The 23,319-nt window shown below is 34.3% G+C and overlaps 4 protein-coding genes and 1 pseudogene across 7 annotated transcripts; 1 reads left to right on the top strand and 4 right to left on the bottom strand.

The window, feature by feature from the left end:
* Window positions 1-934: 934 nt before the first annotated feature.
* Window positions 935-16,894, top strand: LOC112164001 (annotated as a pseudogene).
* LOC112201408 lies at window positions 3,599-4,140 on the bottom strand. Its single transcript, XM_024342283.2, has 2 exons — window positions 3,792-4,140; window positions 3,599-3,694 (listed from the first exon to the last, which is right to left on the bottom strand). The coding sequence occupies exons 1-2, from the start codon at window positions 4,106-4,108 to the stop codon at window positions 3,622-3,624; spliced, it is 390 nt and encodes a 129-aa protein (XP_024198051.1). The 5' UTR covers window positions 4,109-4,140; the 3' UTR covers window positions 3,599-3,621.
* Window positions 4,377-6,026, bottom strand: LOC112201406 (replication protein A 70 kDa DNA-binding subunit B). Its single transcript, XM_040506810.1, has 7 exons — window positions 5,879-6,026; window positions 5,507-5,780; window positions 5,311-5,413; window positions 5,099-5,223; window positions 4,865-4,946; window positions 4,640-4,769; window positions 4,377-4,540 (listed from the first exon to the last, which is right to left on the bottom strand). The coding sequence occupies exons 1-7, from the start codon at window positions 6,017-6,019 to the stop codon at window positions 4,382-4,384; spliced, it is 1,014 nt and encodes a 337-aa protein (XP_040362744.1). The 5' UTR covers window positions 6,020-6,026; the 3' UTR covers window positions 4,377-4,381.
* Window positions 11,325-15,001, bottom strand: LOC112201409. 4 transcript variants are annotated; one of them, XM_040506811.1, is made up of 7 exons: window positions 14,667-15,001; window positions 13,709-13,828; window positions 13,511-13,594; window positions 12,473-12,592; window positions 12,293-12,376; window positions 11,545-11,595; window positions 11,325-11,466 (listed from the first exon to the last, which is right to left on the bottom strand). In XM_040506811.1, exons 2-7 carry the CDS (start codon window positions 13,824-13,826, stop codon window positions 11,417-11,419), a joined length of 507 nt encoding a protein of 168 aa, XP_040362745.1. In that variant the 5' UTR covers window positions 13,827-13,828; window positions 14,667-15,001; the 3' UTR covers window positions 11,325-11,416. The 4 variants fall into 4 exon arrangements, 2 of the variants coding, with proteins under 2 accessions (XP_040362745.1, XP_040362746.1); XM_040506812.1 differs by having other exon boundaries at window positions 12,317-12,376; XR_005800232.1 differs by lacking the exons at window positions 11,325-11,466; window positions 11,545-11,595; window positions 12,293-12,376; ... (1 more) ...; window positions 13,511-13,594; window positions 13,709-13,828 and adding an exon at window positions 14,081-14,149.
* A 1,405-nt stretch (window positions 16,895-18,299) lies between the features above and the next one.
* On the bottom strand, window positions 18,300-19,819 carry LOC112167004 (shikimate O-hydroxycinnamoyltransferase). Its single transcript, XM_024303940.2, has one exon. The coding sequence runs from the start codon at window positions 19,709-19,711 to the stop codon at window positions 18,344-18,346; it is 1,368 nt and encodes a 455-aa protein (XP_024159708.1). The 5' UTR covers window positions 19,712-19,819; the 3' UTR covers window positions 18,300-18,343.
* Window positions 19,820-23,319: the final 3,500 nt, after the last annotated feature.

Raw genomic sequence — 23,319 nt, 5'->3', positions numbered from 1 at the left:
CAAGACCATGAAGGAAAATATGCAGCCTCATTAGATCCTTCTCTTCATTGTGTAACTTGATGTCATCAACGTTCTTCATCTTGTTGGGACGCCTTTGATCAATTTCCAGCCATAAACCTTTGAGGGCAGCATAATATACTGCCACAGGCCGCCCATCCTGAGTCATCATGAACGCCTTGGTATGGAGCTCATGTATTTGAGCAAAATCTGAGTCATTCAGATATAATTGCTTCAGAGTACTCCAAATTTCTGCTGCAGTTTCACACCCAATAATCAACTGTACTACATCATCCATCATGGCCTTGTAGAGCACAGACATCACGGCACCATTGTGTGTTTCCCACTTTGCATATCCCACATCTTTTTCATCCGGCGTCTGAATCAATCCATTCACATATCCCATCTTGTCCAAACCGCAAAGATGAGCAGTCATCATCTTCCTCCAAGTACGATAATTCGTGCCATTCAACTTGGCACCCCCAAATCCCCCTCCTGAGGATTCTTGATTCACAGATACCTCCACCTTCTGCACGTCAGAAGTCACAATCTGCTTAGAACTTTCTTCTCCACCCATGATACTTGAACTGCAACAATCTTCTCCTTTTACACTGCGGAAGCAACGAACAAAAAACAAGACCAAAAATCCGAGATCGGATTCTTGGCTCTGATACCAAGTTAAAACTGAGAATCTCTAGAGAACAAGAAACTTTAGAGAATAAGAAGCTTTTGAGGATTAATTCTCACACACCTTTCATTCAACATACAGAGGCATATTTATACTACCCTAATTCTAGACAAACAAGGAAAGTAATCAAATCACAATTACAATCCCGATTCTATACAATTAGTATAATTCTATTCCTAATAGTAATCCTAAAAAATCTATGACTCACAACACGTAGTCTGGAATCGAAACAAACCAAAACAGAGAGCCAGAAACGCCGTGCTGAGGCTGAAGAGGGAAAACCATCCTCCTCAGCCTCGCCTTCGCTCTGCCATGGATTCCCGGCACGCATCTATAGGCCGCCGAACGGTACCGACCTCTTCAGCCTCTGCACATATTGAATTTTGCCTTCTATTATTGCTCATATTGTTCTGTGCACAGATAATGGAGGAATGAGAAAATCGGAGAGCGCGAATCGACTCTCTGAGGTAGGAGAAAAGAACTTTTTTTTTTTTGAAGTTTATATGATTTGATTAACAATTTGTGATCTTTCTGTTCAAATTCTTATAATTTTATTAATGGATTGTGCTTAGTTTCTCAGACAAGAGACTTGGATAGGAAGAATGCAGAACTGGAAGAACAAAACAAAATTTGGCTTCCATGGTACAACTCTTGTTTTTGTGCTTGTTTGTTTCTTTTCCAAGTTTTCACTTTAGGAGGGTTTGGTTGCGGGCAATGGTCAATTTGGTTGTGCCTAATTATATCGTGGTCTTAATGTTTTAGCTTGAAACAGAGGAAGCCGGAAGTAATGTACTGCAGAAACGTTTGAATGATCTGGTAAATTTATCAGCTTTGAACATCTTCACCTTTTAAGGCTGCCCCCGTTTACTTTGCTGTAATTGTAGGAGCAAAATACTGTACCGTCTTTGAGGAAAGCTCTCAAGGATGTCGCAATGGAGAAAGATGCAGCAGTGGTTGCACGGGTAATGATCGTCCATATGTTGATTGGTGCGTTGTACTCACAGTTTGGTTTCCTAGTGTAGGAGGATCTCTCTGCCCAGCTGCGTATGCTCAAGAAACGTCTAAAGGATGCAGAAGAAGAACAGTATCGAGTATGCAATTTGTTTCTCTCCCAGTTCCCTTGGAACAGCTAATAACTATCTTTTCTAACTACTTCTTTGGCAGAACTCAATATGATAGCAACAAACAATGAGTGGCTCACTTGGTGCACTAAACTCAATTGCTAATCCACCTGATCAGATAAATACATTAGAAATTGAGCTAGCTAACATAAACTCTTGAGTTGCAGGTAACAATTCTATTTGTTATTTGATGGCCTTTTGTAGTTTCTGCGGGTGTCTAACCTCAGTGAAAATTTTGTAGCGAGAGTGAATGTTTAGACAGCAAGAATGACAGCAATTAGCAGAGAAGCAGGCTCGAGCATCCGTCCTTACATCTGAGAAGCAAGATTGGAAGAAAAACTTGCAGTTTTGTCTAGAAAGTCTTCAGGTGCCATAGCATATTACAATTCTCAACTAGGAGTGGCTTTTAGATGTTTTGAGCTATATCCATTGCCCTGGATGTGGGTTTTTTATTTTATTTTTTTGGTTCATGCCGCTTACCTATTCTATTTCAAATTTACTTGTGGAGATTATTTTAGTAATTACGATGGGGCAGTAGAGGATGCACATATGGTCCGTCAGTTTTAAGTCTTACCAAAATTCATATTACAACTCCATGAAAATTCCAGATAATCTTTTACTTCAGATAACAAAGGTACAGAAAAGAGGGCCTTCATGATGCCTCTTTTAAATCTGGGTTTCCACCCTCTGATATGTGAAAGAGGCTTAAAATAGTTATACTTAAAAGACCTTTGATCAAGAAAAGTTGAATAAATTGGCGACTTCATTTATCTTGGGAGAGAGTAGAATTTTGGACAGCTGGCATTGTTATTGTTTTTATTGCTCTAATTTGTTTGTACATCTGGTGATACATTCATACCTTCCTCTCTATCTAATATAAGTTTTATTAACTTAGATCCCTTGACCGTTGAGTACTTGGAGTTGCACCTCTTCTGGCTTTTTAGTTCTATGAAGTATTATTATTCTTCGCCTTTGGCTGTGTTACAATAGCCTAGATCCCTTTTATGGTTCTGTCGATTTTGTTGCGTGACCTTTTAGTATGATTAACGTCTTCTATAATAGTCTTTTACAAAAGCGGTAGAGCTTCTGATTGTTGTTTCTATGTTGTTACCCCCTGGTTCTTTTGTTGTTACCCCCTGGTTCTTTTATTGCAGAAGTGTCAGACAAAGTGGCCAGCAAGGGATTTTCATTAGTAAGTTACTAGTAAAAATGCCCGCGCTTTGCTGCGGGATATGAATTGTAACTATAATTGTTTTACTGAAAGAGGTGATTTCTTTGTTTTCTGCTGAAAGATGTGATTTTTTAGTTTCTGCAGTTCCTGTATGAAAATTTCCAGAGAAATAATAAAGTTGGTATTTTTACGATAATATTATATATGATAAAGTTGGTATTAATATGAAAATAATAATATTGTACTGATTAGTTGATTACACAGACATTTGCTGCATGCATCTCTGAACAATAGAGAGTAGATGTGATTAAGAACTACCTTGATATCATTAGATATTATACATAACTGAGACAGTACAATGTTTTGCCTTTTTACATTTTTGATATAGTACATTCAGTGGAGCAAAACTTACTTGAGTAGTACTTCAAAAAATTAATTGCTCCCACTGCTTTGCTGTAGAATCAACTGAAATTCAGTGATCAAAAATGCAGCAGAATTTATCCAAAAAAATAATTGTTCTAGCTGCTTTTCAGTTGATTCGCTGACTACAATTATACAAAAGCAAAAGTAGTCAGCACAGCTGTAACTAAAAGAAATAAGTTAATATAATATATGTTATAAACACAGAGAGATCGGATTCTTATTCAGCGACTTGTTTGTGATTCATGTTGCTCGCTTTGAAGGGATGATGATGTAGTTCCTTGATGCCGGGATTGCCTATGAGGTAATAATAATAAAATTATTGTTAGTAATAAAAATGGATTGATTGGATTTCAGATTTAATGAAAAGATAGAACGGATAAATAAAATTTACCTTTTGGTTTTTTTCTCTTGTTCAGTGGTGAAGAGTGCTTTCTTACTTGTTTCCACTGTTCTTTTTCTTTCTGTGCTAGTATGATCGGGTGTTGCGGTTGTTGGATGTTGTTCTGATGCTGCTACAAAACTTTCTGGATCTGGAGAAATAGATTTCACAATCAGTTCACCATGAGATTTTGGTTGAATCTCGAAGAGGTATTGTTGGCCGATTGTATTTTCAATCTCCTTTGGCAATGCTTGTCTTGTAGGTTCTTGTTGTTTGTTTAGTAATTCTGGACAGGTAATGCCAAAGAGTTGTTCAGCTGCTTCTCCCATTACAATCAGTATGGCTTCATTTTCCCGTCTTCGATTGTTACGTATACTCTGTAACTGCGCATAAAATGGTTATTTATTATTAGTAAAGAAATAGCAATGTATATTTTTGTATTAAGTTATGATTATGTAATAGTTAGAATTGAAATTTAAATATATGTAATAGACTAATAGTTAACAATTTGAGTTGAAGGGTGAATTTAATATTAGGATTATTATACTTCCATAATCCTAATATATATAGATGAAAAGGAACAATATTTTGAAGAGAACTTACTATGGCAAAGGCTGTTGTGTTTTATGTTTAATACAACTCATTTCATTAGAATTTTGTTTCTGTTGAAGCTGCTTGCGGCAGAATGGACAACCGTTATACCACCAGCTATTGTGTGTTGAGAATCTAGCGATTTTAGCCCTGCAGCAAACAGGCTTGTTCTGCGATGTATGCGTGTGTTATTAGACTGTAATTAAAATGAAAAATATTTCTAAAAGAAAGTAATTATTGTATAAAGATGATAATAGAATTGTTCATACGTTGTACAGGCGTGGATTAAGCATGTTCAACTCTGATACTGTTTTTTTTGGTCGATCTTTGAGCTCTTCTTGAGTTGCCTGTTTAAATGGGATAGCAAGAATCTTTACTTTGTCACCTGGCTTGGAGAATCTGCAATATTTAGGTTGTATTGTTGATATTTTATGTCATTATCAGAAGCAATAAATGATAAAATCAATTTTTATTTTGTTATTTAGACAACTTACTCATTTCTGTATTCTTGTCTTTGAGGAATTTGCGGGTCTACAATCATGCAGGTATGATTCGTTCCAGACAATGTGATTCGTTCTGCAAGTTATTAAAAAAATTTGTAAGAAAAGAGTGATTAATATTGATGAGTTTTATATATATATATATATATATATATATATATATAATTTGTAAGAAAAGAGTGATTAATATTGATGAGTTTCATATATATATATAGAAGAAGTACATACGTTGGAATTCAGTAATCCGCAAGCTTGTAAATACTGCTAAGATCGGTGGAGAACGATTTTGAACAGCTTGTACATCAAATTGTCTGGCATTATCGCCCCACAGAGTGATTTTAACATCCTCTCTCCTGTATTTAGGTGAAACAATTGAATTGTTATTGTTTGTGAAAGAAAACATTGTTTTCAAGTTATAAGAATGTTTCAAGATTATGTACCTGAGATTTTCCAAGGTTATTTCACACTTTGATTCCATTTTTTCTTTGTTCCTCACAAAGACCTGGGACTCTGGCATGATTGACTTCACACAACCATAAACATCTTTTATTGAAGGGAAAAAAAAAAAAAAAGAAGATTATTAATTTCAGTTGTCCATAAATTGGAAGATGATTTAAATAAAGTTGAGATACTTACCTATCAGAACTATCTGATCTTCTTTTTTGTCATCTAACTCACTGAACTCAAGGAGGTTGAATGCATATTGTGGAATCGGTGAGGAAGAGTCTTGAACTTGTTTGAACTCTGTCATCCGGTTAAAAGAGAGGTGTGCCTCATGATCAATAACTTTGAATGGAAAGTCATTCTCTCTTGAATGGCAGCGAAATATGTCATAGACCCTGCCTTCCTCCATTTTGTTTGTAACAACTGGATAATGTGATTCATCAATTATAGCATGGATAGCATCGCCCTACATTGAATAAATAGAAGTGAAATCAAGAAATTAAATTTATATGGTCAGTGATTGTAATGTATAAATTTGTATTCTAGGAGTTTCGAAAACATTACCCTTTCATCGATGAGAACATAATGAAGCCCATCATAGATATCAGTATCAAACTTTTTGGGCCTCCATATCCTTGCTACCCGAGCTCTCATTTCTTCAATGAATTGAAAAGGTTCTATATCACGGATAAAGGTGGGAGCCATTCTTTTCTTGATCTGAAACAACAAAGTAAGCATAAATTGTTTTTTTCATACAGTATTTATCATTATTATGTCTTTATGAAGCAAAGATTAAAATCTATTTTTACCTAGTAACAGTTATGATATCTGATTTTTTTTTTTTTTGAGAAACTGATATCTGACTTACATGGAACATAAAAATTACAGATACATTTTATTATAATGACTATTAACTATGGTTACAGGAATTAATTGAATATTGGGAATGCTAACAGGTAAGTGTATTTGTTAATCTGATTAATGTTTGAAAAGTGAAATTACAGAACACTTTAAATTTTTTTTTTTTTTTTTTTTTTGGGTACAACAGAACACTTTAAATTTTCAATAGATAGTAACCGTCATTAATCGAAAGTTGAAGTTTTGAGTTAATCTCTTTGAGATTATGTCTTGTATAATAATGACGAAAGCAAAGAAAAAGCTTATCCTTTGTTATAATTATAAAGAATCAATTTTTGTTTGTTTTTACTTTTTAAAGGTCATGTGTACTCAGGGGACGAAAAAGAGAACCGAAAAAAAAAAAAAAAAAAAAAAGCAAAACAAAAAGAGAGGAAAGAAGAAAGATACCGATTCTTCTGTGGAATTAAATCACACTGTGATTGCTTCCGGTTTAGTTCTCGATTCCTTCTGAATTATTCACCTTTTTTTTGCTGTCAATTTTACATTTTATGCATCAAATATCAGCTTTTTCGATCATGGGAAACAAACTGTAAAGATTATGAATAGAAGCATTCATTGACTAAAAACGAAAGTTTACCCTTGTTTTGATTAAGATGGATCGTGATGGATGGTCCTCGGATGCTCGAAATAGTGAGGGGTGATATTAGTGGAGGCTTCTGGATTGAGGAGGCAACACCATTGGTTTTATATGTGTGTATTCAGGGTAAAAAAGTAATCTTGAAGGTTATATCTTTTTAATACTGTTGGTCTTATTCGGGAAGGTTCTGCATCCTTCTTTTTTGTCTGAATTAATATTTGTGAAAATTTCTATCTACTAATTTATAGAAGTAATTAGAGCCATCTGGAAGCAGTATGTTTTTCGGTATAGATTTTTTTTGAATTCGGCCGTTATGCTTGATACGAAAATGTTCTTAAACCTAGATGTATTTTATTTTTATTTTTATAAATTAAAAATAATGAATTCATTATTTATAAATTTCGTAATATATCTTTGTAAACTATGTTTTTAGTGTATTTATTCGGAATATTGTTGTCATTGTTTATCAATATTTTTAAGCCATTTCTTGCTGTAACTCTTGAAAGCGCTACGTATAGTTGTCCATGAGTAAAAACAGGTTCTGGTAAATATATACCAACATTATTTAATGATTGATCTTGACTTTTATTAATAGTCATAGCGTAACAGGGTTTTATTGGAAATTGTCGTCTTTTAAAAATAAATGGCCATTTACTTTCTGATGCAGTAAGAACAATTCTAGGTATAAGAAATTTTTTGCCTACATTATTTCCTGTTAATATTTGTGTTTCAAGTAGTCGGTCAAATAATTTGGTTATTATTAATCTGGTACCATTACATAAACCGGACATTTGATTTAAATTTCTTAATAGTATAACAGGCATTCCAACTTTTAGAATTAATTCATGCGATGGTAATCCATTAAATTCTAATTTATTCAAAAATTCTATAGGATATAAAACATTAGTATTTTCACTATTTCCAGAATTTAATAAAATACTGTCAAAGCTTAAGTAAGTAGTTTTGTTACCTGGTAATAAATTTATAGCATAATTATTTATCTCTTGAACTGTAGTATTTCGTGGTGTAATAATTGCACGTTCTTTTAGATAATTGAAATCACAATATTTAATCTGAAAATTCGGATAAGTTGTGAGAAAGATTGCCTCTATTGGATTTTTAACGTTATAAATCAGTAAATCATTTGGTATTTCTACCCATGATGTGTCTTCATCATTTTCATAATTAATAGAATGTACACGACCTTCTCCAATTTCTAATAACCAATTCGCAAAATTAGAAATATTTTTTTTATCTTCTTCAGTTAAATCTTTTTTTGATAATCTCATATTTTCTGTTAAATGAAATGTTTTAAATAATGGCCAAAGATATGAACTATTTAATGTAACTTCAATTATTTGTTCTTTAGTTCCTCCTGTAATAACATGTAAAATTTGCCTGAAATCTCCACCTAATAAAATTGGTTTACCACCAAATGGTTTGTCATGTTCGATATTATTTGGATTTGATAAAATATCACGTAAAGATTTGTCTAATGCTTCAAAACAGTGTTTATTACACATTGGAGCTTCATCCCAGATAATTAATTCTGTTTTTTCAATTAATTTTGCAAGTTGGCTTCCTTTTTTTATTGGACATATTGATAAATTATTAATTACTAAAGGTATCTTAAATCGAGAATGAGCAGTGTTTGGAAATAATAATGATGCAATTCCAGATGAAGCAACAGCTAAAACAATTTTTCCTTCTGATCTTAGTTTGTTTATGATTGTGTGCCATAAAAAAGTTTTACCGGTTCCTCCGTAACCATGAACAAAAAAAGTGTTACATGTTCCTTCTTCAATTCCTTTTATAACTTCATTATACACAATTTTTTGATTTGTATTTAATTGAGCAATCATATTTAAATGTTGACGTTTTAATTCAAAACAATCATAATCTAGTTCTTCTCTTAAGAGTCTATCATTTGAATTAAATACTATATTTGAGTCAGGCATTGGCAATTTATAATCTTTTAATGAACTTGATGATTTATTAAATATCTGCTCTAATTCAAATAATACTTTGTTTTTCAGTTCAAGATCAGGTAAAATTAAGTTTGGATTTCCAATGTCAACTCTAGCTTTATATAAAATGTCATCTGACATATTTGACCAATATAAATCTAATAATTTTTGAGGATCTGCAACATCACAGAATAAAATAATTGTAACAAATAATTGTCGTATTTCAGAAGCAGTTGCAGCATGTAAAGAATTTTCTAAAGCTTCTACCCATTCTTTATCATCTCCTAATAAGCCTAATTTTTGGCAGGCTTCTTGATAAGAAGAATATATAATTCCATTAATTGTTTTTATTGAGTCAAAATTAGTGCAACCTTTTTGAATATTTAACAACATTCTCATATAATATAATTCACCTGCTATAGGATATATATATATGTTATTCGGCCAATGGTTTCACATTTTTTTCTTGGTGTCCAACATTTTTTCTGGTCATCCCATACGAATTTACTTGGAAAATTTGTATATGTTAATTCAGTTGCTCCTGGATATATAGTATTTGCTTTAAACCATCCGGTAAGCATAGTATATTCTGTACTTTTTTGCTTTATTATTGATTCAATTGATTGACATTCATTAAAAATTATATTTTGTTCTGAAGGTAAATGAATTTGTAAATGTTGAACGGCAGGATGCCTAGAATGAATTGAATATTCAAATAATCTCCATACAGATTCATGAGGAGTTAAATATCGACAATTAAGATAAGCAGAGATTTCATCTTTTAAATTTTCTTGAAATAAAATTCGAGCTCGATCTGGACCTTTGTTAATATATTTAAATAAATATTTTATTAGCATAGATTGAGAACATAACTCAACATTTATATGAGCGTTATATCTTAATAACAAATTTATATTGTAAGGTACAACAAAATTATTTCCAATGTGAATATCATTTTTTAATATAAACTTTGTTAGATCATCACGACGTCTATATACTGTGGGCATATTTGATTCAAATATAGTATTTAGATTGTATGGTTTTGGAAAAAATTTAGAACACTTTCCATTTCGCATGCAAGGAGATTTTAAATTTAATTCTCCACAGGGTCCATGAATCATAAATTGGCTGACAATTCTGTATAATTCTGGGTTTACATTTTTATCTGGTAATTCTGCTGAAATAATAGAATCAACATCAGCGGCTGTATAACATTTATAATCCTTTTTTAACCAAAATAACATATGAGCATGAGGAAGTCCTCTTTTTTGAAATTCTATTGTATGCACATATGCATCAATTTCTCCAAAAGGTTCTCCAGATTTAATATAAGTCATCATATCTTCTAATTTTATTTTAAAGATTCTTGAAATTATATCTGGTCTATCTTCAATTTTATATTCAGGTTGATTTTGAAAATATCTTTCAATTTCTATCCATTTAACATTGCAAGTAAAAGTAATGAATAAATCAGGATTACCATATTGTCTACAAATTGCCATAGCATCTTGATAATTATTAATCATATCTCTAGGACTTCCAGTATAAGAACTCGGTAGAATTATTTTTTGTCCTAAATTGGATGCTTTATTAATTCCTGCTGTAGCTGAAGTACAAAGTTCTTTATATATTTCACTACGAAAATTCTTTTGATTTCTTCTAATCCAATCTAAACGGTCTTCTTCAACTGTTGCATAAGAATCTACTAAAAATTGTTGAAATAAACGTCCACCTTTTAATAAAGTTTTTACTTCATTATTTCGGTCTTGGATTTGATACGCAATGTATGCTCGCATAGATATTCGTTTTCTTTTTTTTATAGAATTTCCAGGTATTTGCTCTATTGGTAAATTCGGTTTATATCCATCTTCACCATATGGAAAAAGTATTGGATATTGTAATGACATGTATTTTGGATGTATTTTAGAAATACGTTGTAAACAACCACTTTTTGATTCAATAATTAAATCTTTATTTGAATTATGTTGTCCAATATCACCAACAATTAAACCATCGATTTCTTCACTGGTTGGTGTTTCATATTGTTTGCTATCAGTAGGTTGACGATTAAGTATAGTCATATTTAATGTAGGAATGAAACCATTTTCATATCTATCTCTTATAGTCCGAAATTCTTTTACTAATTCATTATTTTGGTCAAACATTTTAATGAGTCCTTCAACTATATTTGATTTGATATTCACATTATTGTGATTCGGATCAATTGCATTAATGCGATTTGAAACTTCATTTTTTGTATCGTATATATATAGTTGAGCATATTTAGGAGATTCTCCATTAGAGGGTAATAAAGAACCCATTAAATGATGTACTTGACCACTAATTTTGAAAACATAAGGACCTAAACCATTATTTATTTTGTAGTCAATATTTGCTCCCATTGATGTGAAAGCAAACATTGAATTATAAATTCTTATGTTTTCTCTGAATGATCTGCTTTCTGAACCATTGTCTGGATTCAATAAATGCTCGAGGAAAGTTGGTGTTGGTTTTGATCTTTCAAGTTTGATTTCGCCTTTCCTACAACAATTTGTATAGATAATTGATGCATTTGAAGTTGATCTTTTAATAGCTTCTCCAAGCCAAAAGCATGCATCACAATGGTTACATGAGTACACATTATCCCCCGAGTCTTCGTATTTCACAGTTAACCCTGCAAACAAAATTTTCTCATTCATTATAACTTTTCATGTGATTTTCTTGATTTTTTTGAAACTTATAATTAAAAGAGATTTCATAAGAATTACCTTGTCTGTTTTGTTGATATGACGCTTGACCAAATAGTCGCGAACGTTGATCTATCAATAATAAAAAATATAAAAAATTAAATTAAATCTTTGAATCAAACTCAAAACAATTAATCTTTAAATCTACCCAATAGATGACAAAGTAACAATAGACTAATAAACAATCTAAAATCAAAATTGTACACACTTGAATGAACGCTATTCCAAATTGTGGTTTTAAGAGTGAACCATTAAAAAAAAAAAAAAAAACCATTACATCTGAATCATCCACCATTCGTAAAACTTTTTTAACCAACCAAACATGCTATGAAAATCTAGTGTGTTATAAATCAATGAGTGACTAATTATGTTCTGATGACATTTTCAAACAGAATCAACTCGATGAAGAAAAATTTTTCACAGAAGAATTTTATTTTGAAAGTTAAATTAGACATCCATTCCTACGGATTCAAATGTTCATTTTTATAAACTCCACTATTTGATGTCGGAACTACTGAATGCTTGCCAAAGTTTTATGCCAAAAACATACAACAAACATAATCTTTACTTAACATGTTTAAGCATTCAACATAGTCCCAAAATGTAAAATCATTGACAGCATTAAATCATTTTTTAACCACTAAAAGAAGAAATGATATAAGAAGACGTCACCATCAGAAGCATTGTTAAGTATTCAATCAACTATTTTCCATGATGATCATATAAAAAATTTACCGTTTTCAATCATAAATAAGATCTTCGTTTATACCTTGAACACTATTTTCAGCATTACCTCTGAATTCGGTCTCACTCTGACATTGATTATCTTTTTCATTAATCTCTCGGCAAAACACTGTCATAAAAGAATCATATAATATGAATTAATTTTTATAAACATGCATAAATACCAATATTTAACAAAGCATAAAAGGCTAAAAGCTATACTTACTTCTTTTCAATCTCTTTGATTTAACATGACTGCATTCAGTTTTTCCTTCATTAATTCTCTTAGTAATAGGTCGTTTTAACAACCTTTTCTTTCCTCTATTGGCATCCTTAGTTGTCATTCCTGTAACTCCACATATACTCGAATTAATATTTTAAATCACTATGTTCACGCATAATAATATCATTAAACTTCAACATAAACACCACATACTACTAAAATAATCGGAATTATACATAAAGACCATAGGACACTGATTCAGTATATTGTAACACAAAATATGAAATTCTGAATTATAAAACTCAATTCATAACTCATATGTTTTGTTTGAGTCCTATATAAAAAAAATAATAATAATGTATATATATATATATATATATATATATATATATAAAATGGCAGGCCTTTGTCAATAGCTTTATCAAACAATATCTGGAGATAACACAATGTTATTTAACAACCATGAAACATTCCGTGTCCAGGTTGCAGATTAATACTAAGAAATGAAAACGTTTAATAAGGGCACCAAATTACATACCCGTCATAGTTGAACACAATTAACTCATTGATATTTCAGCCTTCACACAGTTCATAATTCTCAAGTAACTTCCTCTACTAATTTATAAATCAAGCATGACAGAAAGAAATACAAACCAATATGTATGCTCCAAATTAAAGAACCATAATATACAGTGGTTTTAAAACCATTGTTCCACCAAGCAAATAGCCCTAATAATCAAGGAAAGTCTTTAACTCTGATAGATGAAGAGAAAATAAAGACCAACAACATAAGAACTTAAAATCATGATTGCTGATGTTCCAAACTTTATTATGTGGTAGCCATTAAGCTCAATCTAATTTCAACAAATTACTTTATCAATACTAGCTCCAAAAACTAACACCAACAATAAATACCCACCCCACATACAAAGTAGCCCAAAAATTTTCCATCTTTACCTAAATTTGAATATGGCAATCAAAACTCAATTTCAACAATGAATAAATTAAAAATTCGGCCATAAACAAAAACTTCATTTATACCTTCAGCAGCGTTTTCATCATCACCTTTTAATTGCATTTCATTCCGACATTCATTAGATCCTCCAGCAATTTCTGGATGAAACACTGTGACCAATAATGAAACAAAATGATTTAGTTTACACTTCCACAGATACAATTATTTTTCTTGACACTACGTATAAATATCAATGTTTCAGAAAGCATAAAAGCTATACTCACTTCTTTTCAATCTTTTTGATCTGACATGACCATATTCAGATTTTTCTTGAACAACTCTGTCACCAGTAGATGGTTCTAAGAACCTCTTTATCCCTCTCTTGGCATTTTTAGCTGCCATCTCTGTATTCACAGGTGCAATCCAATGAAAATTTTAGATCATAATAATCCTCACCCACTATAATTTATCAATCAATACACATATAGGAACGTAGGACGATTGTAAAAAGCGATTACTTAGATAAACTGATAGACAGATATATTCAGCTAAATATGTACAAATCCAACATTCACATGACAGCTTAAAGATATGAAGCATAGACAATAGAGATACAATGTTCGATAAGGGATTATACATGGAAAGTAAATTTTCTATATTTGCTTTAGTTTTCTTTTCTCAGATTATCAGCAGAATCTGAGATTGGCAGCTGTTCAAAAGGAAAACTACAAATCAGTAAACCAAATGATCATAAGTATTTGACAAAGAGATTAATCTTTATTGCTTTGTACTGATTGTATTGAGTTAGAATCTTTCTCCGATAGTTTATACCATACTATAGTTCCGCACCATATAATTTTATCAGTGTTGATCTCAGTGACTGACCTTGATAACCTCAGAACACACACAATTATCAACTAATCAATTAAAGAAACACGAACACAATTTTGTCTTCTTCTTCAGCTCAACTTTGATAGAAACACAATCCTTAAACCACCAATTATGCAAAAATTTTGTAAAGTATCCTATCATTCCAATATAGCGATCACCAAATAACAACAAAAAATCAAAACATCAACAAAAACCATCCATTGAAAACCACAGAACAACACCCAAACACATGGAAACCAAAATCAATACCCATAGAAACCAACATCAATTAAAACCCAAGCACAACAAAAATCATCCATTCAAAACCACAAAACTACACATATTGTTAGAACACCATCTCCCATTACGCACCTCTTTCCTTCTTCTTTTGATTCCAAAAATGGAAGATCTACTATTGCAAGACTTCCTATCGCCTTCGTCTCTCTGGTGTTTCTTTCAATCACAACAACAACGCAAGATCTACTGCAAGATTTCCTGAATCTATCTCTCTCTCTCTCTCTCTCCCCTTTTTCTGCTTGACGGGTTTCTGGACTCTCTGTAGCAACCCGAAATTGTCAGATAATTTCGGTATATATAGAGCCTTCTGTCGGTGTAACAGAGGCTTCTAGATCGGGTAGATAGAAGGCTCTTGTCGGTGGAAATTGGTCGGTGCAAATAAAAGCATAGAGATTTCCAGATACAGGATGAGAAGATTTGCAGATAGTCGGTCAATCGGTGTCTATATAATTGGATCGTGGCAACCCGTAATTTTCTAAAAAAATAAGGGCAAAAGCGTCATTCAATTGGGGCTCGAATGAACAGTGACGCCCCAGTGAACAGTCCACGCGCTTTAGATTATAGATAATTTGCCTGATGTTCATCTTTACGGAAATTTTGTACTGTCTTTGTCTATGAATGGGGGAAGGAAAAAAAAGGATGGAATACATAGAGGTTAGAACTCAATGGCGTGTAATCTCAGTCACAATTGATCAAAATGTGAATTGGTTAATGCACAGAACTTTTGAGTGGGTTTCTCAGCATGGTCCTATGGTAGTCCACTTGCTATGACCATAATAAAAGGCATGTTTACTATGAACATAGTATGACTGATTGATTAACTGTACCTTCTCTCGGTTTTGTTGGTCCTATAAAATTATGTTTTGATACATGATTTACTTAATGCATTCATGGCCAGGAAGACAAGGAGATACTCGAGAAGCAGATGCATGACATGGCTGTAGTGATTGAGAAATTGGAAAGCAGTAGACAAAAGCTTTTAATGGAGGTAGTCTTGTCAATTTATTTTTCTATTGGCATTTTTTTTTTGTGTATTTGTTTTCTACTGAAAATTTATTTTTCTATAGACTCCAATGGCATTTTTCTTTCTTTCTTTCTTTGTATATATGCTGTTTCACAACAAACTCAGTTTTTGTAAATGGTGGCAGATTGATTCCCAATCTTCGGAGATAGAAAGGCTTTTTGAGAAAAACTCTAATTTATCTAGTTCTCTTCAGGAGGCTATGAGCATAGCTGTGCACTGGGAGAATCTGGTACTTTTGGTGGCTCAATTGATGAGAATTGACAGAATATAGCTTGTGTTCAAGGAACTCTACTATTGCCTATCTGTGCATCTATCAATTAATTATTTTACTTTTATTTTTTTGTAGTATTATTTGGCGGTTTAGTTTCCCATACACTAGGTTAATAAAATTGTCAGTTGTGCATGAAAATGGGTGACATTGTTTAAGCTGACACTTTTGCTGGAATAGTAGTGAGTCCATGTAATCTGAGCTTGCAGTATGAAACAACGTGCTGATGTGGAATAATTAATGATAAATGCAGAGTCTTCTGTTCCGGGAGTAGAAATCAGTTTTATATACGTGCTTCTCTATTTTGTTTTCCTTATTGCCCCTAATGTAAAATTGCAGGTGAAAGACTGTCTTAAGCAAAATGAAGAGCTCCGAGGAATCTTAGATAAGTTAGAACTGACCAGGCCAAGGGGTTGCTCGACTTCCATAGCAATGGCTCTAACAAGACTGGTTTAGCTGAATATACACCTGAAGTTCTGTCTATCAAGGTTAGTCTGTTGGTTTAGTGTCACATTTGATAATCAATAGAGTTCTCTTGAACTTTCTATTCTATATGGATGTCGGGTTGTTAAGAGGTAGAGAAACAGCAAGTGCAGTATAACGACTTGTTGTAGAATAATCATAAGGAGTTATCTAGGAAAATGATAATTCAATTAGTTTTTCACTTTGTTATTTCTTAGGCTGATATTGCTGATAAGGTGTATCATTGGGGTTGCATTTTCTTTGTAGGATCAACTTGCAAAAGAACAGAGCAAAGCAGAGGCATTATCAGCTGAGGTTTTACAGCTCTTTGCAAGACTCCAACAAACCACTCAAGCATACAATGGGCTTGCATGCCTGTAATTTTTCTCTCCTCCATCTCTCTGTTCATCTTGTTTTTATAAATTCCATGCAAGGCTGCGGTAATAAGATAAATTTCATCTAATGTATGGCAGCTATAAACCGGTGTTGCGAAACATAGAAAGCAGTCTCATTAAGATGAAACAAGATGGCCCTGTTACAGTGCGGTAAATACAAAACTCTTGCACTACCTGTTTTCAGAAAGTTGGTGGAATTAGCACGTTTTTATTCTCTAATTTTTGTAATTGTGCTTGGCATCCTTCATGTACCAAAATGTTCACTAGCCAAAACAAGGTATCCAAATCTTCACTGAATAGCTTTATGTAGAATGATTGTTACGGAAATATAGTGAGAAATGAAAGATCTCTTTACATTTTTTGTTGGAGGAGAAATGAAAAGTCTCTTATACATTATTGTAAATAAAAAATCTCTCTTATACATCGTTCTAAGAGATTAATTGGTACATTGTCTCTGCATTCCGTGACTAAGATGATGATTAGAACTGATGGGACTATTTCAATTGAGGAACTGAAATCTTATTTATAGGCTTGCTCTCGGTATCTTAAACCAAGTGGTTTTTCCGTCAATCAGTCGCCTTTGTTCTTTTATTTATATGCAGGTGAATTATTTACATGCATATGGCATGTAGGATTTTTGGTTTTTGTTTTTTTTTCCTTCCTTTCTTTTAGCCGAGAGCTTGACTTTTAGTTCATGAGGTTTATGATTAAAGCTACAATTAGCTACAATTAAATTTAAGTTACAACTAAGACATTAAAGATGGCAGTAGGAAAGCAAACATATATCAGTATAAATGAAAAACTAATAGGATTTATGACCTTTAATAGATATGAAAGTTTCAGTTAATTATATTCTGGCTGTTCAGCTTTAGTTTAGTTTTTGTCAGTTTATTTAAGAATTAACCGAGAACTGCAGTGCAAGCGTTGGTTTGGTTTTGGTTAAATTTTTATCCACTTGAGTTCAGTTGGATATTGATTGTCCATTCCGCAATGGTTTGGTTTTGGTTAAATTTTTATCCAATTGAGTTCGGTTGGTTATGGGTTATCCATTTTTTGTTTTAAAAAGGGCCACTTCTAGACACAACTACAACACTTAAGTTTTTGGTGCCAATCAGGTATCACCGCGTGTCAAACTGTGTCAGGCAGGAGGCGTTTCATAGTCTTGTTCATCGCAGAGACAATTTTAAGGGACCGATGGACAAATGCATTTTAATTACATGTATTCATTGTTCAATTTAAAAGCTGAAATTTATAATAACTTAAAACTATGCATTTATTTTAAGCCGTCGGATTTGTTTTTCTCTTAGTCCCTTTAAAATTTAAGTGAGCAGGCCTCACGCGTCTCATATCAACTTATCAAGCAATATGAATACTTTTACCTGACTCTTACACTAGCACTTTTAAAATAACAGCCAACTCTTTTACCTGCTCCTATTACCAAACAATCATCCTCTTTCACAACTCATTATTCTCACAGTATAAAATATTTAGTGGTGTTCATTTGGTCAATAACTGACCATGAAAACCATGCTCAATCGCCGTTGGATGTAAATTAAACAGAGGAAAATAAAACAATTCATCTTAAATATTTTCAGCATTGGATTTACATCCGAGGGTGGTTAAGTAAGACGTTCTTGGAAAATGATATCATATGCTGAGATTGCAGACTAATGGATAGTGACAAACTCCCATCATCAGTTGCACTAGGTACCATGTAGCCCTTCCCTACACTTGGAATTTCAGAACGCCCAACGGAAATTGGTCTACCCCACCCAAAATCAGCATCATAGATGGGCAATTTACACCAGCTATTTATCTCAAGATTAGGACACCTATAATGAGTCCCATGAGCAAGGCTTGACAGTTCCTGATGACGCTGCTGAAGTTCCAGGTAGTCGATTGCTGATCGAAGATAATCATCGTCCATACGCACCAAAGCATTGTGAATACAGCGTGCAGCATACCATATTGGTTTCGATATGAGATCCCCTGCTAAGGCTGTTGCTGTGGCTCTGAAAACCACATTGCCGAAGTAACCAGGTGGCAGAGGGGGTTGTAATCTGGACCTTCCATTTACAAAAAGGTATAATATAGTTTCTTGATCATTAGCTAGTTCACGTGCCTTGCAGGCACATCTCCATACATGACCTGCAAACACCTCAAATGAGGTAAACTTGACAGGTAAAGTGTTCATATCATCCCCATCCGCTATAGTCATGGTTGACATAGCTTTCAAGACATTGAGCTGCTCCCTTGTAAATCTAAATTTTGTAACCGTTGTTGCTGAAGTGCGCTCATGCTTATTTCGAGGAGGGTATGCAATGTGGTGAATGTGGTCGGGTAAAGGCCGAGGTGGGTCTCGGGCAAGAAGTATCGTCCGGTCCATGCTTGGCCGAATTGCAACCTCGAGACCACAAGCCATATCAGACCATGTATTTATGAAGTGGAAAGTAGATAATCCATCCGATACACGAGGGTCCACGCGAAGACCAAGTGCCACTCCACCACATTTCAAGTATGTGATCTGAACCAGCAACAAGGGAAAAGAAGATATCCCAGCTGAATAATCAACTATGGGGATGAGCCCTCTCCCGAATTCGGGAGTGGGTGCAAAATCACCAAAATCACTAATGCAAGAGCTGCTATCGGCCACAGCAAACAAGGCTCCCTCTGCATTGCAATCGATTTCGATACGGCCATTCTCTCCTTCGTCCTTTTTCTGCCGTAGGCGACCGGCGAACGGGTAAAAGGGCACAAGGGCCTTGCTGAGCGCGTCCTTCAGCACGTGCATGTCAAAGAAATTGTTGTCCTCGCCTGCACCAGCTATGTTTTTTGGCTTGTAGAAATAAACAAGAGGAGTGTGAGTGTTGGTCTTCACCATGTCTAAGTTTGAGATCCAAAGTGACAGCCCAGGAGTCTCCGCTGCTGGCCTCACCACTGTTGTCTCTCGCATGCTAACGTTGACTGCCATCTTCGATTCCTTGAAATTTATTCCTGCTTTATTATATAGCCAAGCTCCTGCTACCTTCTTGTTTTAGGAATATTGTCTCATTCAATGAACAAGGGGAGAAATTATTGTGATATTTTGAGGAAGAAGGCTGGAATGTTTGTAAGTTGTAACCCCCTACGCAAAACCATTAAAAGATGACTGAAAAGACGATGACTGCTTGAAAGAGCACTTTAGCAATGTGGGGCGTCATTGCTGTACAAGTGATTGGTGTTGGATTGGTTAGGTGATGGCAAATCAGTGGATATAATGGGATCTACTGGTGATGATATGATATGTCGGCATGTCAAACAAGATAGCAATAATTGTGCGTATATATAATTGATTACATGATATGGACTGGTTCACGTTTTGCCTGAGGCTTCATGTAAAACGTGATTGTATAGAAATTAGGAAATGAAGAAAAATTTGAGAAAAAAGTTGAGAAAAGAACGGATCCAGAACGGACAGGTTATAGTAGACTAGTCGTTGGGAGAATGCGTAACTCTCAGTCCAGGAAATGCACCGCAGCCCGACGAACTAGCACTCTGTATTGTACGCCCAATGAACATTGGGTTGCATGCCTAATAATGCTCAATGCTTCTAACTTAAGTGGTCACAGTTTACAGTTTTACACAAGCAGCGAGTATACAGATATTTTCAACGTTTAGCACTTTAGCTGGTGTCTCATTAATTCTACCACCCACTCTTTCATCGGATTCATCCATACGAGGTACTAGATCTGAATTAATGATGAGAATTATTGGTGTATCCCTTTTGGGAATTCGATACAGAGAAAACCCATGTGAGCTCTGAAACAATATGGAAAAGAACGAACTCGCAGGAGGAGAGGGGCAATTAAGTGGGTGTGCCCACCACGTGGAAGGCTTAAAATAAATGTTGATGGGGCCTTCAGGAGTGAGTCTCAAGGGGAATTGGGGTTATAGTGCATGATGAGTTTGGAGCTTTCAGAGGAGCATGGTCCAGCTTTCTGCCCCATGTTAACTCCGTCATTCATTGTGAGGCAGAGGCATGTAGAGCGGGTCTATTGTTGGCTATTCATCAAGGGTGGAAGGAGATCGAATTAGAGAGTGATTCCTCTGTCTTGGTTGCTGCCTTAAACCGTCAAGAGGTGGATTTTTCTGAGGTAAGTCGTATTACAGACAATTGCAAGGATTATTTACGTGAATTTGATATTTCTGTAATTCGGCATATCTATAGATAAGCAAATAGTATGGCGGATAGATTGACCCACTTTGCTAGTCTAGGTCATGTTATTGATCTATCTTTAGAAGAGGCGCCTGGTTTCTTACAGGATGTTCTCTATTAGGATTCTTATAATATGAGTGCTAGGGGTTCAGGTATTACGTCCCCCCCTATGCTACGTATTGAAATAAATAATAATATGGGCGTGGGGATGAGCCTCCCAGCCTGACTAGGTTCCAAACCCTTTTTCAAAAAATTTACCTTAATATCAAATTAAAAGAAATTTTGTGTAATAAAAAAAAATTAAAAGGCATTTTGAGGCGGTTTCTACAAGCTTGATTACGTAATAAGCGGGTGTTGCATTTTTTTTATTTATTTTTATCTAGACCTAAAATCATTTTAACTTTATAAACTGTAGACATAAAATCATTTATCTTTAAGTTTCTAGTTTGATCATATGTGCCATTGTACTCGTCGATTTGATCAATTATAACTAATCAAGTAATCATTATTTCACCCATCAATTTTTCATGAATTGGTTACTTAATGAGCCTATTCAAACTAGTTTGACATTGGGTTAAGAAATACTACATTTTACATGATCAAGGTTAAAAATTAACATGACTAGACTCACCACGTCAACAACTCATGGAGAAATTAACATATATGTGAACAAATTAGAAATTCTAGTGCATAAATAAATTAAGGGTAGGTCACTCCTATGTCAAAGTAAATAGAGTAGTTATTCGTGCACTTTTTGTTAGAATACATAGATTTTGTGGAGAGTCTTTGTATTATTTCTGGATATTCTCTTTATACTTATTGTAATCAGGGGTTCATGCTTTACGTCCCCCCTTGTATTATGCAATTCCATTAATCAAGGTTTGAAGACAGCTACACTACCTCATTTTCAAAAAAAATAAAAATAAATAAATAAAATTAAGGGTAAAATTCAAGAAGATAAAATGAATTTAACCTTCAAATCTATTTGTTCATAAGAAGCAAGACATCCCTTTTTAATTGAAATTAGTCATAAAATACAGCCAGTGGAGTGTACAAGAATTCCAGCACGTCCCATGAAGCTGGGTCGCCCCCACCCAAGATAGAGGGAAAGCGTAAACCAGCTAGTTACCCCAAGATTGGGGCACCTAACATGAGTCCCATGAGAAAGGCATGACAGATCTTGATGACTGTGCTGAAGTTCAAGATAGTCGAGTGCCGATCGAATATAATCATCATCCATATGCTGATATGCACCACAGCATTGTGAATGCAGCTTGTGGCATACAATAATGGTTTTGATATGAGATGATTGAGATCGCCTCCTAAGGCTGTTGTTGCGGCTTTGAAAATCACATTACCAAAATAACCAGGTGGGAGTGGGGGTTGCAATCTGGTCCTTCCGTTATAGCAAAGTATAAGTTGGTTTCTTGATCATTAGCAAGTTCAAGTGCCTTGCAGGCACATCTCCATACATGACCTGAAAAAACTTCAAATGAGGTATAATTGATTAGTAAAGTACTTGTTAATGTTAGAAACCGAAGGCTCTAATTAACTTTAGAAAAGAAAGAGAGAACACGATATATAGTGGTTCGTCTCCCACCATAGCGGGAGACTACATCCACTTGAAATGTTTAACTATTGATTACAAAAGTAAGTTGTAATAGGATGGATGTTTAAGTGGGAGGAATGATCCCTTTTATAAGGAAGGGAGCCACTCTCCTTTACATTTTCTTCAATGTGGGACAAAGAGTCCCACTTCTAGTCTTCAAAGCATGTTGTGGATGCAAGTTGTCATGGTTGGGAAGTTGGCTTCCCGACAAGCTCTTGAGCACTTCTTACTACCACGGCGTAGCTTGGATATCGGGCTACTAGATGCATATCGAGGTTGGGTCCCACCATGGCTTGTGGGCCCCCCAAAGAGGGTGTTACATATGCTTGTGACATAGTTATTTCTCCATATTAATGGAGGTATCTACAAGTCCCCGAAGTCCCCAAGTAAGAAGAGTTTCTTGGTTGGGGAGTTCTAAACATGATGTTATCAAGCATAAGTGACATCCAGGAGGCTCCCAACCCCTACAAGTCCTCGAACTCAGTAAGCAAGAAGGGACTCTTCAACCTGTAAAACAAATATAAGAACATGCGCACGTAGCATGCTTGTTGTTTTGGGCAACGCACGTGAGTTGCATTTATATGCATTGGCATATACGAATGTACGAGGTGCGTGATACATTATGATGTATATATGTGAATGAGGCCGAGTATGATCGATCATGACATATAAACTCGAGAACACATATGGTTGTGTGAACATATCAAGAATAAGCATATGAATTGCATATGATGCGCGTGGTGCTCGCAAGAGAACGAACGAGGTCGAGTTGATG

The sequence above is a fragment of the Rosa chinensis genome, chromosome 5, assembly GCF_002994745.2.
Source record: "Rosa chinensis cultivar Old Blush chromosome 5, RchiOBHm-V2, whole genome shotgun sequence".
In the NCBI taxonomy this organism is placed as follows: Eukaryota; Viridiplantae; Streptophyta; class Magnoliopsida; order Rosales; family Rosaceae; genus Rosa; species Rosa chinensis.
This window is presented reverse-complemented; position numbering and strand designations above follow the sequence as displayed.

Coding starts and splice junctions, on each gene's coding strand:
- LOC112201408 (XM_024342283.2), bottom strand. CDS start 4,108: ATGGGAGAAGCAGCTGAACAACTCTTTGGCATTACCTGTCCAGAATTA. Junction 3,695..3,791: donor CAAGAGAAAAAAACCAAAAG/GTAAATTTTATT, acceptor ATTACCTCATAG/GCAATCCCGGCATCAAGGAA.
- LOC112167004 (XM_024303940.2), bottom strand. CDS start 19,711: ATGGCAGTCAACGTTAGCATGCGAGAGACAACAGTGGTGAGGCCAGCA.
- LOC112201409 (XM_040506811.1), bottom strand. CDS start 13,826: ATGGCAGCTAAAAATGCCAAGAGAGGGATAAAGAGGTTCTTAGAACCA. Junction 12,593..13,510: donor TGATGAAAACGCTGCTGAAG/GTATAAATGAAG, acceptor GTGGAGTTACAG/GAATGACAACTAAGGATGCC. Junction 11,467..11,544: donor ATATCAACAAAACAGACAAG/GTAATTCTTATG, acceptor ATAATGAATGAG/AAAATTTTGTTTGCAGGGTT.
- LOC112201406 (XM_040506810.1), bottom strand. CDS start 6,019: ATGGCTCCCACCTTTATCCGTGATATAGAACCTTTTCAATTCATTGAA. Junction 5,414..5,506: donor AGATCAGATAGTTCTGATAG/GTAAGTATCTCA, acceptor CTTCAATAAAAG/ATGTTTATGGTTGTGTGAAG. Junction 4,541..4,639: donor TTAATCCACGCCTGTACAAC/GTATGAACAATT, acceptor CATACATCGCAG/AACAAGCCTGTTTGCTGCAG.